Below are 18,138 nucleotides of genomic sequence, written 5' to 3'. Positions count from 1 at the left end.
TTTGCAGACTGTCAGTTTCAGTTTGGGAAGCATGTTTTAGGATGTTATTTTTCTTACCTGGGGTATAGTCCTTTTTTTCAAATTGACTGTTTTTCTTTAAATTTCGTGGGCAAAATTAGGCTTGCAAGGTCGCAAAATGTTGTTATTTATTACGTCATTCTTGGCGCAAGAATCTTTGGTATGAATGTACGTCTTTGATGACGCAAGTTCATAATTTCTGGCGTCTTAGTTGACGCCAGGTTTCCTTGCACGAAGTTGCGTCTGTTAAGATGCGAGTTGCGTCATTTCTGGATGTTGTTGGCGCCAAAAAAAAAATTCAACTTCCTTTTGCGTTCTGCGTCATACTTGGCGCCAAAAAATGTAGTTTATTTTTCACCCCACTTCCTATATGCCTCTTGCCTTCTATATGCTCAGAGGGCTATGCTGTTTGCATTTTTTCCCATTCCTGAAACTGCCATATTAGGAAATTGTAAATTTTGCTTTAATGATGTTTTATCTTTTACATTTTGCAAGATGTCTCAATCTTATCCTGTCTCAGAAGCAACTGTTGGAACCCTGCTGCCTGATCACAGTTCTACCAAAGCTAAGTGTATCTGTTGTAAGATAGCTGAGATTATATCTCCAGCTGTAGTATGTAACAGTTGTCATGATAAGCTTTTGAACGCAGAAAACGTTTCCATCAGTACTAGTACAGTTTCTGTTGTTCCTTCAACATCTAATGTACATGATATCCCTGTTGATATGGGAAATTATATTTCTGATGCAATATAGAAGGCTTTGTCTGCTTTTCTGCCTTCTAATAAACGTAAAAGGTCTTTTAAAACTTCTCATAAAATTGATGAAATTTCTAATGACCGACAACATACTGAAATATCCTCCTCTGATGAGGATCTCTCTGATTCAGAAGATCCTACCTCAGATATTGACACTGACAAATCTACTTATATTTTCAAAATTGAGTATATTTGTTTCTTCTTAAAAGAAGTGTTGGTTACTTTGGATATTGAGGAGTCTAGTCCTCTTGATATCAAAACTAGAAAATGTTTAAATTCTGTTTATAAACCTCCTGTGGTTACTCCTGAGGTTTTTCCAGTTCCTGATGATATTTCTGATGTGATTGCTAAGGAATGGATTAAGCCTGGTATTTCTTTTGTTCCTTCTTCTAAGTTTAAAAGGTTGTACCCTTTCCCATAGGCTAGATTAAAGTTAAGTTGATGGGGCTATTTCTACTCTTGCCAAATGTACTACTATTCCTATGAAAGACAGTACTTATTTTAAAGATCATTTAGATAGGAAACTTGAATCTAAGGAAAGCTTATTTATATGCTGGCTATATTCTCAGGCCTGCCATTTCTATGGCTGATGTTGCAGCTGCATCAACCTTTTGGTTGGATAGCTTAGCGCAACAGGAAACAGATCCTGATTTGTCTTGCATTGTTCGTTTGCTTCAACATGCTAATCATTTTATCTGTGATGCTATTTTTGATATCATCAAAATTGATGTTATATCTTTAGCTATTTTAGCTAGAAGAGCTTTATGGCTCAAATCTTGGAATGCTGACATGGTATCTAAGTCTAGATTACTATCTCTTTCCAAGGTAACAATTTATTTGGTTCTTAGTTGAATTCAATTATTTCAACTATCACTGGGGCAAGGGAGTTTTTTGCCTCAGGATAAAATATCTAAGGGTAAATCTAAAGCTTCTAACCGTTTTCGTTCTTTTTGACAGAATAAGAAACAGAAAATCAATCCTTCCCCTAAAGACTCTGGTTCCAATTGGAAACCTTCAAGTTGGAATAAATCTAAGCCTTTTAAGAAACCAAAGCCAGCCCCCAAGTCTGCATGAAGGTGCGGCCCTCGATCCAGTTAAGCTGGTGGGGCAGATTGAAATTTTTCCAAGTATTTGGGCAGATTCTGTTCAAAATCAGTGGATTCAGAGTATTGTCTCTCAAGGGTATTGAATAGGATTCAGAGTAAGACCTCCTGTGAGAAGATTCTTTCTCTCTCACGTTCCAGCAAATCCGGTGAAGGCTCAGGCTTTTCTGAAGTGTGTTTCAGATCTAGAGCTTTCAGGGGTAATAATTCCAGTTCCGTTTCAGGAACAGGGTCTGGGGTTTTATTCAAATCTATTCATTGTCCCAAAGAAAGAAAATTTAGTCAGGCCAGTTCTGGATCTGAAGTTTTTGAGTCCCATCTTTCAAGATGGTGACTATGAGGACTATTTTGCCTTTTGTTCTGCAAGGTCATTATATGTCCACGATAGACTTACAGGATGCATATCTTCACATTCTGATTCATCCAGACCACTATCGGTTTCTAAGAATCTTTTTTCTAGACAAGCATTACCAATTTGTCGCTCTTTCATTTGGCCTAGCAACAGCTCCAAGGATCTTTTTGAAGGTTCTTGGTGCCCTTCTATTTGTAATCAGAGAGCAGGGTATTGCAGTGTTTTCTTATTTGGACGATATCTTGGTACTAGCTCAGTCTTTACATTTAGCCGAATCTCACACAAATCAACTAGTGTTGTTTCTTCAAAGACATGGTTGGAGGATCAATTTACCAAAGAGTTTCTTGATTCCTCAGACAAGGGTCACATTTTTAGGTTTCCAGATAGATTCAGTGTCCATGACTCTGTCTTTAACAGACAAAAGACGAATGAAATTGGTTTCAGCTTGTCGAAACTTTCAGTCTAAGTCATTACCTTCAGTGGCTATGTGCATGGAAGTTTTAGGTCTCATGACTGTAGCATCGGACGCGATCCCCTTTGCTCGTTTTCATATGAGACCTCTACAGCTTTGTATGCTGAATCAATGGTGCAGGGATTATAATCGGGTAACACAATTGATATACTTAAATCCCAACATTCAACTCTCTCTGACTTGGTGGTTAGGCCATCATCGAATAGTTCAAGGGGCTTCTTTTGTTCGTCCTACCTGGACTGTGATCACAACAGATGCAAGTCTTTCAGGTTGGGGAGCTGTCTGTGGATCTCTGACAGCACAAGGGGTTTGGAAACCTCAAGAGGCGAGGTTACCTATCAATATTTTAGAACTCAGTGCTATTTTCAGGGCTCTTCAGGTTTGGCCTCTGTTAAAGAGAGAACCATTCATTTTTTTCAGAAGGACAATATCAGAACTGTGGCATATGTCAATCATCAGGGTGGGACTCGCAGTCCCCTAGCTATGAAAGAAATATCTTGGATACTTTCTTGGGCGGAATCCAGCTCTTGTCTTATTTCTGCAGTGCATAGCCCAGGTGTAGACAATTGGGAAGCGGATTATCTCAGCCATCAGAACTTACATCCGGGGGAGTGGTCTTTACATCCAGATGTATTTTGTCAGATTGTACAGATCTGGGGTCTTCCAGAAATAGATATGATGGCTTCTCATCTAAACAACAAACTTCCCAGGTACCTATCCAGGTCCAGGAATCCTCAGGCGGAGATGGTGGATACTTTAGCAGTTCCTTGGTTTTACCAACCTGCTTATATCTTTCCGCCTCTAGTTCTTTTTCCAAGTGTGATCTCCAAGATCATTATGGAACAATTGTATGTGCTTCTGATAGCACCAGTGTGGCCTCACAGGTTTTGGTATGCGGATCTTGTCTGGATGTCCAGTTGCCAGCCTTGACCACTTCCTTTAAGACCAGACCTTCTGTCTCAAGGGCCGTTTTTCCATCTGGATCTCAAATCGTTAAATTTGAAGGTATGGAAATTGAACGATTAGTGCTTAGTCATAGAGGTTTCTTTGACTCAATGATTAATACTATGCTACAGGCTCGTAAGTCTGTTTCAAGGAAGATTTATTATCGAGTTTGGAAGATCTATATTTCATGGTGTTCTCATAAATTCTCCTGGCATTCTTTTAGAATTCCGAGAATTTTACAGTTTCTTCAGGATGGTTTGGATAAAGGTTTGTCTGCAAGTACTTTGAAGGGACAAATCTCTGCTCTTTCTTTTTTATTTCATAGAATGATTGCTAAGCTTTCTGATATTCACTGTTTTGTTCAGGCTTTGGTTTGTATCAAGCCTGTTATTAAATTAACCTCTCCTCCTTGGAGTCTTAATTTGGTTTTGAAGACTTTGCAGGCTCCTCCTTTTGAGCCTTTGTATTCTTTGGATATTAAACTACTTTCTTTGAAAGTGTTGTTTCTTTTGGCTATCTCTTCAGCTAGAAAAGTTGTCTGCTCTCTCTTGTGAGTCTCGTTTTTGGATTTTTCATCAGGATAAGGACTTTGTTTAAATTTCTTCCTAAGGTTGTGAATTCTAACAACATTAGTAGGGAAATTGTTGTTCTTTCCTTGTGTCCTAATCCCAAGAATACTCTTGAAAGATCTTTATATTCTTTGGATGTTGTAATATTTTTGTTTGAAATATGTTGAAGCTACTAAAGATTTCAGGAAGGCTTCTAGTCTTCTTGTTGTCTTCTCTGGTTCTAGAAAAGGTCAGAAAGCTTCTGCCATTTTTTGGTATCTTGGTTAAAGCTTATTTGGAGGCGGGACAGTCCCCGCCTCAGAGGATCACAGCTCATTCTACTAGATCAGTCTCCACTTCTTGGGCTTTTAAGAATGAAGCTTCAGTTGATCAGATTTGCAAAGCAGCAACTTGGTCTTCTTTGCATACATTTACTACATTTTACCATTTTGATGTATTTGCTTCTTCTGAAGCAGTTTTTGGTAGATAAGTTCTTCAGGCAGCTGTTTCAGTTTGATTCTTCTGCTTATGTTTTAAGGGTTTTTTTTTTTTTTAAATTTATGAGAAAAACATATTTATTTTGTGGATTTAATTTTTTGATCGGAAAATGGCTATTTTTACTTCCATTGTTTACCCCTATAATAAGGTTATCCTTGGGGTTGTTTGTCTAACATTAAGGAAAATATATATATTTTTTTTCATCAATATTCTTTCTTCAATATGTTGTCATTTGGAAAAATGTGACAGTCACACATATAATTTTGTTTGTATTTATAATACAAGCTTTATACAATCTTGCAATCTTTTGCAATTTTGTGTAATTTTGCACAATTGTATTTTTGTGCGGTAATGTGTAACAACATGTTGTAAGTTATATTGACATTATTGTGTTGTATTTTCAATCATGTGTGTTTTTTGTTTTCTTGTTTTCTTATTTTCTTATTTTGTGGTGTCACATTATGTGATCTCATTTAGGATATCAATTTTCACCTATATATACATACAGATATATTTTTTGTGTGCCTTTAATTGTTCATGGCAGAGTATTTGAGAAAGAATGAGAGAAAAAATGTTTGTTCATGTGCATAAGTTGACCTGTTATTATTCTATTTCTCTCACCAATATGATGTATGCAATTTGGAACAGATTTTGTTTTTTCTTTGTAATAGAGATATATATATTTACATGTATATATATATATTTTTACAAGTATGTTTGAATGTTATTTTATCTAATCACTTACAGGTGTATCTGCCCCTTTAAATAGGGTGTGTTGACACCTAACAAACTTACCCTATGATTAAGTGCTCAACTGAGCACGAAACTAGTCAGGGAGTTTGGTGTTGTGTACTTTTGAACACGTTTAAATAAAGGTAATTTTGTTTTACTTTATTTTTTGCCCTGTGACTCCTTTGCAATAGTGCTGCTGTGCTCTCTGTATTTTGGTATTTTTATTTTATCCCTCCCTTTCTAGTGACTCTTCTGTGGACTTCCACTTCTTGGGTATTTCTATCCCATACGTCACTAGCTCATGGACTCTTGCCAATTACTTGAAAGAAAACATAATTTATGTAAGAACTTACCTGATAAATTCATTTCTTTCATATTGGCAAGAGTCCATGAGACCCACCCTTTTTCTGGTGGTTATGATTTTTTGTATAAGAGCACAATTATATTTCCAGTTACTCTTTTTTGTATGCTTTTTTACTCCTTATTTTATCACTCCACTACTTGGCTATTCATTAAACTGAATTGTGGGTGTGGTGAGGGGTGTATTTATAGGCATTTTGGGGTTTGGGAAACTTTGCCCCTCCTGGTAGGATTGTATATCCCATACGTCACTAGCTCATGGACTCATGGACATATTGGACTCAATATGAAAGAAATTAATTTATCAGGTAAGTTCTTACATAAATTATGTTTTTCTTCTTGTATATCTTAAAGGGATAGTCTAGTCAAAATTAAACTGACATGATTCAGATAGAGCATGCAATTTTAAGCAACTTTCTATTTTACTCCTATTATCAATTTTTCTTCATTCTCTTGGTATCTTTATTTGAAAAAGCAAAAATGTAAGCTTAGGAGCCGGCCCATTTTTGGTTCAGCACCATGGATAGTGCTTGCTGATTGGTGGCTACATTTAGCCACCAATCAGCATGAGCTATCCAGGTGCTAAACCAAAAATGGGCCGGCTCTTAAAGGGACAGTTTACTCAAAAAATTTCTCCCCTTTAATTTGTTCCCAATGATCCACTTTACCTGCTGGAGTGTATTAAATTGTTTACAAGTAGCTCCTTTACCCTTATATTGGCATTTGAAATTGTTAATTTAGCATGTGGTATCCCCACCTATTCTGAAAGTTTGTGGCCGCGCGTACCAGCTATAGATAAGCTTTGTAAACATAGCCAGCAGAAGAAATTACACTCCCAGTGTGATAAAGCAGAGATAAGGTAATAAAATGTTGATTTTCCATTGTTCTCTCAAAGTACTGGTGATTGTTTTAAGGAAAGATATAAGATAAAGAGGCAGGTATATGTGCACAATGTGATACAGTAATGAGATCTGATTATACCTACAAGCTCAACCCATTTTATTAGGTTGTGGCTTCAAAACACAAAATCAGAGCTTTAAAGGGACAGTACACTGTAAAATAGTTTTTATATGAATGTATTTTCAATGATTTGTTATACCAGCTGCAGAGTATAACATTTATGAGAAATTGAATTTTTAGGTTTATTTGTGTATATGAAGTAGCTGGTTTTGTGCTTTGAAACCACAGCCTATTACAATGGGTTGAGTTTCAGGTAATATCAGATCTCATTATGTTATCACTTTTATGTACACAGACTTGCTTCCTTATCTTATATTTGTCTAGAAAACCAAAGCTCAATACTTAAAGAGAACAATGGAAAATTATCATTTAATTAGTTAACTATCATGGCCCCCACTGAGAGTGTAATCTATTCTGCTGGCTGTGTTTACTTAGGCTATTCAATAGAACATACTCCAGTATAGAAACTTTCAGTATAGGTTGGGATACCACAGGCTAAATCAGCTATTTAAAATGCCAAAATAGGGGTAAAGGAGCTACTTGTAAACAATTTAAAACACTCCAGCAGGTAAAATGAATCATTGGGAACAATTTAAAGGGGAGAACATTTTTGGGTGAACTGTCCCTTTAACATACACAAATAAGCCTTAAAAAGCTAATTTTCATACATTTTTTACTCTGCAGTTGGTAAAAAAAGCAATTGTAAACACATTAAGGGAAAAACTATTTTACAGTATACTGTCCCTTTAAGCTTAAATTCTTGCTTTTTCAAATAAAGATACCAAGAGAATGAAGAAAAATTTAAAATAGGAGTAAACCAGAAAGCTGCTTAAAATTGCATGCTCTATCTGAATCATGAAAGTTTAATTTTGACTAGACTGTCCCTTTAATAAACTTACAGCAAATTGATGTGTGAATTTAAATATTGTATTAACTATAATCGTTCAAGTAACAATTGTCTATTCCAATCTGTTGGAAAAGCTGTTTGAGCTTTTTTCTCATTAGCTGAAATTGTATTACCTGGTTTATTACCTCCTAATCAAAAATGTCCATAGTTCAAAGAAAGTGAATTTATAGAATACAAAATGTGAAAGACTTTCAGGATAATGACTTTTTGTTTTCTTCTCTGATGCAGTAGTTTAGTAGTTTTATCTCTAAACAGTACTATTTCATTTTTTTCATGGAACTTTGATATAAATTAGATTACACATTTTAGCTAAAACTATCCTTTTAATGTACAATAAAGTTCTGAAAGAGTTGCTTATGAAACACACAATTAAACTTAATTACTGATATATAGTATGGGTTTAATATAAAAAAAAATCATTAAGCACTACAATTGTAGTCAATAAAAAGCAAATATTTGCCAAAACTCTGATAAAAATATAATGGATTTCGGGTTTTAAATACTGAATGCAATTTAATTGGATATATGTGCTTTAATGAGGTGGTGAATTGTCAAGCTGTGATGTAACTAGTTTATTTCAAATATTTTAATAGGTCAACAAAGTTTTAAGGAATCACTTAATTCGACCTCACTGGATGTTTGCCATGGATAATATAATTCGCCGTGCAGTCCAAGCAGCTGTCACTATTCTTATCCCTGGTAAGATAATGTCTAAGTGTACACTCTTGAAATAGCTTTGCACATCTCTGCTGAAAAACTGAAAAGCAGAGGTGACATTATAGTAAAGAAGTACCCTACATTAAGTAATATCACACCATAGAATTGAATTATAGTTTACAATTTGATAAATACATTCTGAAGAATAGCACATTATGTCGAAAATTGAAATAGTGCTGTCTTTTAATTGGTTAAAACTAATAGGTAGCCATGATTTAAAATAGTTTATAGGACTCAAAATATCAATCTAAAAAAGTATAAATATTTCACCTATTGCCAGTGTGTTTGGAATACACTGCTGCAGTTGAATATGCCCTATAAACATTGGAAAAGATAGTAAATTGCAATAACGGAGATAGCTTTTCATATATTGTGTTCATAAATGGATATGTTTTGTGCTAGACTACATAAAAGCTGGCTACACATTATAAGACCTCTGACCCATGGATAAAGTTCTAGTAATTGATAATAATTGTATCATCAAAACCACAGCCTCCTATTAGAAATATATTTTGTTATACCGGTAGAAAACCTTTTATCCAAACTGCTTGGGACCGGAAAAGGTTTGGATTTTGGAATATTTGCATCTTTAAAATGGGACAGTTGGGGGAGGGGATGGGACCAAGTGTCTTATGTCATTTAGACAATATTTAATTGTCATAATACAGCTCGTACACACAACTAAAGGTAGTTTTATATCATTTTTAACACTTTTGTGACTTACAGGCCAGGAAAATAGTAATTTTTTTAAACGTTATTTTAAAAAAAAGTATAGTTAAAAAGTTTGGATATTAGAATAAGTTTGGATTTCCGGATTTGGGAATATCTACCTGTATAGTAGTATACACTGCTTACAACTTGGGCTTACTCATCTGACTTAAGTTCTGACCCCATTTCAACTATTTCTTATTTTATCCATAATAACTAACATTATTGCAGTGTTCTTCATCTTTACTACAGGTAATTGCAATACATTTTGTAATGTTTTGTGTAAATAGTTTTTTTAAAAAAGCTTAGAAATCCTTGCCTGTCACTATTACTTATTTGTGTACATAGAGGCTACGGTACAAATAAAGGGCTCCATGTACTAAGCAGTCAGCGAGCTACCCGCAACAAATCTCGCGTCAAAACTCGCAAACTGATATGTACAAAGTCGTCAACTATGTTCAAACTCGCATCTTTAAAATTGCGAGCGTACTTATCCGCCAAACCTCGCTACCTCTCCATTTTTCACTGTAATTAGACACATTTGAACACCAACTCGCCAAAAGCGAATGTACTAAAAAATCTATTTGTCCGCTCGCTACAATTTCCGCTCCCACCTCGTTATTTTTGCCTCGCCACCTTTTAGGTGGCGGGCAAGGTACAAAACAATAGGATATCTTGTATTGAATCAGCATAAATGTAAAGTTAGAAAGAAGCAATAAAATATTTTATACGATATGCCACAGTCACTATTTGAATTAAAGGTGACATATTTCTTCAGGGATGAAAGCAAACTTGTATTTCAACCTCTGACCTACGTCTCTACACTCCTGTTAGCTCTATGTCCCACTCCCGCCTCCAAGACTTCGCACGTGCTGCTCCTGTCCTCTGGAACTCTCTACCCCACTCCATAAGACTGTCTCCAACCTTGTATAGCTTCAGACGCTCCTTGAAAACCCACCTATTCAGAGAGGCTTACCATCTCTCCTCCATCCATCATCCGAACCAAACTAATACATAAACTGCCTGACTTACTGCTGCAACTACAACCGATGTAACACGTGTTAATAATTGGCCAGACAATTCAACTGAAAGTTAAGTACATCAGCTTAGTCGCGGCGAGCGAGGCGTCAAATTTATCAATAATCCGCCACTGCTCGCGGCGGGCTAGACTTGTCTATTTATTGAGGGATTATTAGTACATAGCGACAGCGGACACCATTTCGCCCACGGCGAGTAACGTCGAGTTTATCCGCGTCTACAATGACCGATGAATTGACGGCTTAGTACATGGAGCCCAAAGACTTAATTTACTTTTGACTTCCAAATAAGGTTAGGGGGTAGATTTATCAAACAGCAGATGCTGCAATCTACCCCTGAAGTTTCAGGTCTGCCTGAAACTTAAGTTAAGAATCAGCGGTCGTAAGACTGCTGCTCCTTAACTCACCCGCCACCTCTGAGGTGGCGAACAGCAATCATCCCGATCGGGTACGATCAGGATGATTTACAGCCCCTGCTAGCAGTCAATTGGCAGAGAATGTGCAGGGGGCGGCATTGCACAAGCATTTCACCAGAAATGCTTGTGCAATGCTAAATGCTGACGTATGCTGTCTGCATTTAGCGATGTTGGGCGAACATGATTCGCTACAGCGGATCATGTCCGTCCGACATTTAATAAATCTACACCTATGTTTCATAAGAGACGGATACTCCTTATCTCCTAATAAAGAAGAACAATTAGGCTTTGCTGTAGCTCAGTGATTGTCACAAAATCTGACACTGTTACCTAATGTGACGATGATGTAAAAATCTAAGTGAATAGGGAGATGTGAAATTAGAGCTTAAAATAAAAGTACTGGTACCTCTGCATTAGATTCTAGTCAATTGCAACATTATTGATATTATTATTATTATTATCATCATCATTTATTTGTAAAGCGCCGCCAAATTCCGTAGCGATAGGTACAATGATAGGGCAGTGACGTGCGGTGAGGTCAGAGGCTGGTGAGGCACTGGCTGTGATACGCCCAAGAAACACATATATGAACATGACAGAGGCAGCTTAAATTTACAATTAAATTGGCAGGTTGCAGGTCCAATTTACTGTTATTATTAAATTTGCTTCATTCTCTTGGTATCCTTTGTTGAAGGATATGCAGCAATGCACTACTGGGTGCTAACTGAACACATTCAATGAGCCAATGACAAGAGGCATATATGTGCAACCACCAATCACCAGATGCTCCCAGTAGTGCATTACTGCTCCTTAGCCTACCTGGTGTGCTTTTCAAATGATACCATAAGAAAAAAGCAAAATAGATAACAGAAGTAAAATGTAAAGTTGTTCAATATATTTTTTTTTATCTGTAACATGAAAGAAAAAAAATGTGTTTAATGCTCCTTTAACATTGTAAAGCAAATTAACATTCATCTACTAAAAAACAACTTAAAGGGACAGGAAACCCCAAAATGTTATTTCATGGTTTGGATAGAACATACAATTTCAACAACTTTCCAGTTTACTTCTATTATCAAATTTGCTTCATTCTCTAGTTATCCTTTGCTGAAAGAATAGTATTCCACTAATGGTATCTAGCTGAACACATCTAGTTAGCCAATCACAAGAGACAAGTATGTGCAGGCACCAATCGGCAGCTAGCTCCCACTAGTTTAAAATATGTGTATTAGTTTTCAACAAGGGATACTAAGAGAATGAAGCACATTTGAAAATTGAAGTGAAAGTAAAAGTGTCTTAAAATGACATGCTCTATCTCAAACATTCAAGTTTAATTTTGACTTTCCTATCCCTTTAAGTAACACATTCCAATTTGTATTCTCTATTAGTTTTTATCCTTCCTTACAAAGCAACTGCAATTGTATTTCTTAAAGGGACATGAAACCCTAAATTTTTCTTTCATGATTTAGGTAGAACATACAATTATTTGAAACTACCTTCCAGTTAACTTCCTTTATGTAATCTCCTTCATTCCCTTTGTATCCTTTGTTGAGGAGCAGCAATGCACTACAGGTTTCTAACTGAACACATGGGTGAGCCAATGACAAACGGTATATAGATGCAGTCAGCCACCAATCAGAAGCAAGAACCTAGGTTCTTTGCTGCTCCTGAACTTTCCTAGATAAACCTTTCAGCAAAGGATAACATGAGAAGGAAGCAAATTAAATAATATGTCATTTGTAAATTTTCTAATTAATTGTATGCCTGATCTGAATCATGAAAACAAAATACACACATACACTGACACCTCTAGAACTAAGGATACACAAACTGACACATCTAGGACTGAGGATACACACATCCACTAACACCTCTAGAACTAAGGATACACAAACTGACACCTCTAGGACTGAGCATACACACATACACTAACACCTCTAGAACTAAGGATATACACATACACTGACACCTCTAGGACTGAGGATACACACATACACTGACACCTCTAGGACTGAGGATACACACATACACTGACACCTCTAGAACTAAGGATACACAAACTGACTCCTCTAGGACTGAGGATACACACATACACTGACACCTCTAGAACTAAGGATACACAAACTGACACCTCTAGGACTGAGGATACACACATACACTAACACCTCTAGAACTAAGGATACACAAACAGACACCTCTAGGACTGAGGATACACACATACACTGACACATCTAGAACTAAGGATATACACATACACTAACACCTATAGAACTAAGGATACACAAACTGACACCTCTAGGACTGAGGATACACACATACACTGACACATCTAGAACTAAGGATATACACATACACTGACACCTCTAGGACACAGGATACACACATACACTGACACCTCTAGGACTGAGGATACACACATACACTGACACCTCTAGAACTAAGGATACACAAACTGACACCTCTAGGACTGAGGATACACACATACACTAACACCTCTAGAACTAAGGATACACAAACTGACACCTCTAGGACTGAGGATACACACATACACTAACACCTCTAGAACTAAGGATACACAAACTGACACCTCTAGGACTGAGGATACACACATACACTGACACCTCTAGGACTAAGGATACACAAACTGACACCTCTAGGACTGAGGATACACACATCCACTAACACCTCTAGAACTAAGGATATACACATACACTGACACCTCTAGGACTGAGGATACACACATACACTAACACCTCTAGAACTAAGGATACACAAACTGACATCTCTAGGACTGAGGATACACACATACACTAACACCTCTAGGACTGAGTATACACACATACACTGACACCTCTAGGACTGAGGATACACACATACACTGACACCTCTAGGACTGAGGATACACACATACACTGACACCTCTAGGACTAAGGATACACAAAATGACAACCTCTAGGACTGAGGATACACACATACACTGACACCTCTAGGACTGAGGATACACACATACACTAACACCTCTAGAACTAAGGATATGCACATACACTGACACCTCTACGACTGAGGATACACATACACTGACACCTCTAGGACTAAGAATACACAAAATGACACCTCTAGGACTGAGGATACACACATACACTGACACCTCTAGGACTGAGGATACACATACACTGACACCTCTAGGACTAAGAATACACAAAATGACACCTCTAGGACTGAGGATATACATATAAACTGACACTTCTAGGACTGAGGATACACACATACACTAACACTTCTAGAACTAAGGATATACACATACACTAACACCTCTAGGACTAAAGATACACAAACTGACACCTCTAGGACTGAGGATACACACATCCACTAACACCTCTAGAACTAAGGATATACACATACACTGACACCTCTAGGACTAAAGATACACAAACTGACACCTCTAGGACTGAGGATACACACATACACTAACACCTCGAGAACTAAGGATATACACATACACTGACACCTCTAGGACTGAGGATGCACACATACACTGACACCTCTAGGACTGAGGATGCACACATACACTGACACCTCTAGGACTGAGGATACACACATACACTGACACCTCTGGGACTGAGGATACACATATACACTGACACCTCTAGGACTGAGGATACACACATACACTGACACACCTAGGGCTGAGGATATACACATACACTGACACCTCTAGGACTGAGGATACACACATACACTGACACCTCTAGGACTGAGGATACACACATACACTGACACCTCTAGGACTGAGGATACACACATACACTGACACCTTTAGGACTGAGGATACACACATACACTGACACTTCTAGGACTGAGGATACACACATACACTGACACCTCTAGAACTAAGGATATACACATACACTGACACCTCTAGGACTGAGGATACACAAATACACTGACACCTCTAGAACTGAGGATACACACATACACTGACACCTCTAGGACTGAGGATACACACATACACTGACACCTCTAGGACTGAGGATACACACATACACTGACACCTCTAGAACTGAGGATACACACATACACTGACACCTCTAGGACTGAGGATACACACATACACTGACACCTCTAGGACTGAGGATACACACATACACTGACACCTCTAGAATAGAATTATATTATTTTATGCTTTACTGTTATCACTGCCGTGTAAATTTTTTATTTTTTTGCTGCATAAGTGGTTTGGTTCTCTGCCTTAACCTCAAATCCCGCAGCATTATGGGAATTGTAGATGCAGGGGGCAATTCACCTTAGAGGTTTGGGACAAAATCTTACATTGACATAATTTAGTGCAATATTTACAGTTAATTAAGTTTATTCTATATTAGCAGAAAATAATTTACTAAACTAAATTTAATATTTTTATACAAATATTCTGTGGCCTCTATTTCAATCAGTTAGATTAGCTCTCCAAACAGGTTTTCTCAGACTCAATGCAATAAACTATGTTCACAAATATGAACCCATTTTAATCACATGTTTAACTACCACAAACTAAGGCAAGAACAATCCTCCATTCCATCAGGGGTAGATGGTAGATCCCATGCTGACAGTTACAATCTCAGAGTTTCAGGATTAGATTATAAACTACAGAAAGAATAACCTTATTTGCTGGACAAAAAAACAAACAAAAACGAAATCAGAAATAAAATATTAATGTTCAAAGACCAAATCATTAAACCTCTTTATAGCTGCAAGCATTTTAGCAAATGATTCACATTCACATTATCCCCTGTTATTCATTAAAATAAAATAATCTATTTTATTTAGATTAATTGATTTTTACGTTCTACACTCATCTTTGTTTACTCTCAGTCCAATCCTGAAACGTGATCGCAATGCTGCCATCAGAGCTAGCATGCAGAGAGGCTAGAGCCTATATGGAACCTCAACCTGATACACAGAGGCTAGAGCCTACACGGAACTCCTATCTGACATGCTGTCTCTGATTCAAGACAGCAGCGGTGTCTAGTCTACAGGGAAACGCAGCTCCTACCTGCTGCTGCATGGCTGCCCTGGCCCCTGCTCCAACAACCACAGCCCTCCTCTCTGAAAAAAGCCTGCATGGCGCATGCAGTAAATACTTACAAGCCACAGTCCTCCAGGACCGAGTCCGTCCAGTAAGTCTAGTCCACTAGTCACAACCGCAGCTGAGCGCTTTCATTTCAGCACAGGGAGGGCACGCACTTGCACACAGTCAGCAGCAGCTCCCGCTCCTTTACTGAGAGTCTCTTCCCGCCTGAAGTCTGATGTCACGTGACCCACAGTGTGTCACTCTGTCACTCAGCAGCCCAGCAGGTACGCCTTCCCGGCAGTGCTGAAGCTGATTGGCTGAGGGATCTAGCTCCATCATGGAGGCGGTTTTGAGAACCGCCTCCATTGGAGCTTGTAAGAGGGGTCGGAGAGACACCACTGGGTGGCGCTAGCGCTAAGTAAGCAGTGGAAGTTATTCAGATCCATGTTGCGCAATTAATGGAGGACAGCGGACCGGCACACTGCCTCCTAATTGCGCAATAATGGATGCTGAATTTGGCAGCGCAAGCGCAGTAGTACAAATAAAATAATGATGACGTGGGTAATCGCCGTGGGGGGGGGTACCCTTGGGGCAGGGGTGGGCGTGGCTAAAGAAATAAAAGCCAAAAAATACTTCTTTTTTTTAATTTAATAAATATTATTTTAAATCTTTTTTCACTGATTGGACAGGGTAGGCACTGCCTCCCCTGCCTCCTATTACTGCACGTCACTGTGATAGGGGTATACAATGACAAAGTTGTACAATCACATCGGTTGTAGTTGCAGCAGTGAGTCAGGCAGTTTATGTATTAGTTTGGTTCGGATGAGGGATGGAGGAGAGATGGTAAGCCTCTCTGAATAGGTGAGTTTTCAAGGAGCGTCTGAAGCTATACAAGGTTGGAGACAGTCTTATGGAGCGGGGTAGAGAGTTCCAGAGGACAGGAGCAGCACGTGCGAAGTCTTGGAGGCGGGAGTGGGACATAGAGCTAACAGGAGTATAGAGACGTAGGTCAGAGGTTGAAATAAAAGTTTGCTTTCATCCCTGAAGAAATATGTCACCTTTAATTCAAATAGTGACTGTGGCATATCGTATAAAATATGTTATTGCTTCTTTCTAACTTTACATTTATGCTGATTCAATACAAGATATCACAACCTACACATATATCAGTATGTGTATGGGCATAGCAATATACACTGCAAGTTCTTCATAATAGTGTCTTATATTTGCCAAAAACATATCACAGTCAAGACAAAAACAATGAATTTAGTATTGCTATATATGTAGATATTTACTCCTTATGTGGTCATAGATTGCTTAAAAATATTATATTTTAATTTTAGAGCTTAGAGCTCACCTGGGACCTGCCTCTGAGAGCGAAGGAGTGGATAAGGAGGTGGAAGATGAAGATTACCAACCAGTGGAACAAAATGGCACTGAAGAGGTTGCAAGGACATCTGGCGTAAGCACACTCAACTCGGTTGTTTCCCATGAGTCACAAAGCCAGCAGCTCAACCTACAGCTGGGTAAATTGAGACAAGAAACAAACAGGTAAATGCTTCTGGGGATTCCTACCAAAACCACTGTCTGTATACAGCCATTTAGGGCCAGATTACAAGTGGAGGGCTAAATATCCATTCCACAGAGTAATACCAGTGCACGCTAATGTGCGCTGGTATTACAAGTTGACAGCAATAGGAAGGATTGTGCTCACGAGAGCACGCTTTTATAGTCTCCTATGGGAGCCTCATTCTAATGCCGTGAGACATCTTATGCAGCAAAGGGGTTAAGTAGTGCAGTGATGACAGCAAAGTGTAAATATATTTGTATATGATTATATACATATATATTTATGTGTTAATATGTTTATATACACATATTAACACATAAATGTATATGTATATAAGGATATATTTACAGGGAACACATAGTTCGCATCGACCGCAATGTAAACACTCCACACCCACCAATTCTAAACCCTTAAAACCTAGTGCAGTTGTTTATAAAAAAAACTATAATACCCTCTATTTTGAGAGCATTTCGGGCACTTTTAGAAATTAACCAGAGATCGCGGTAGCAATAACCAGCCACTTGTAATGGCTGGTTATTTATTGAGCACCCGCAAATGGGCAAATTAGCACTTCACTTGTAACCTAGCCCTTAAAGTTTATATATGCATTTATTTATGCTTATATCCTATAGGTAGTCGTTATATATCAATATTAAAGCCTATTAGCTAACATGTTTTTTTTTTCTCTTTAAACACATAACATTTGCATCCATGAAAGTTTGTGAAAATTGTTGCCCTTGAAACACCTGTTACTGTTTTCTGGTGTTTTATCAGGTTTTCCTGTTATATCATGTATCTAATATGATTCATTCAACATTAAAATGTCATGGTTTAGATAGAGTATGTATTTTTAAACAGCTTTCCAGTTTACCACTGTTATCAAGTTTGCTTAGTTTTCTTGGTGGCCTTTGTTGAAGAGTAGGGTCAGAAGTAGTAATGCACAACTGGGAGCTAGCCGAAGATATCTGGTGT

General features: G+C 37.8%; 1 protein-coding gene across 3 annotated transcripts in view; it reads left to right on the top strand.

Moving 5' to 3' along the window:
* The window catches only part of MAP3K15 (mitogen-activated protein kinase kinase kinase 15), a 551,607-nt gene that overhangs the window by 491,759 nt on the left and 41,710 nt on the right, over positions 1-18,138 (top strand). For all 3 annotated transcript variants that reach the window (XM_053706395.1, XM_053706394.1, XM_053706393.1), the window contains 2 exons: positions 8,244-8,349; positions 16,940-17,147. In XM_053706395.1, coding sequence (XP_053562370.1) covers positions 8,244-8,349; positions 16,940-17,147 — 314 coding nt within the window. The remainder of the gene's footprint in view (positions 1-8,243; positions 8,350-16,939; positions 17,148-18,138) is intronic.

The sequence above is a fragment of the Bombina bombina genome, chromosome 3 (assembly GCF_027579735.1).
Source record: "Bombina bombina isolate aBomBom1 chromosome 3, aBomBom1.pri, whole genome shotgun sequence".
Lineage (NCBI taxonomy): Eukaryota > Metazoa > Chordata > Amphibia > Anura > Bombinatoridae > Bombina > Bombina bombina.
This window is presented reverse-complemented; position numbering and strand designations above follow the sequence as displayed.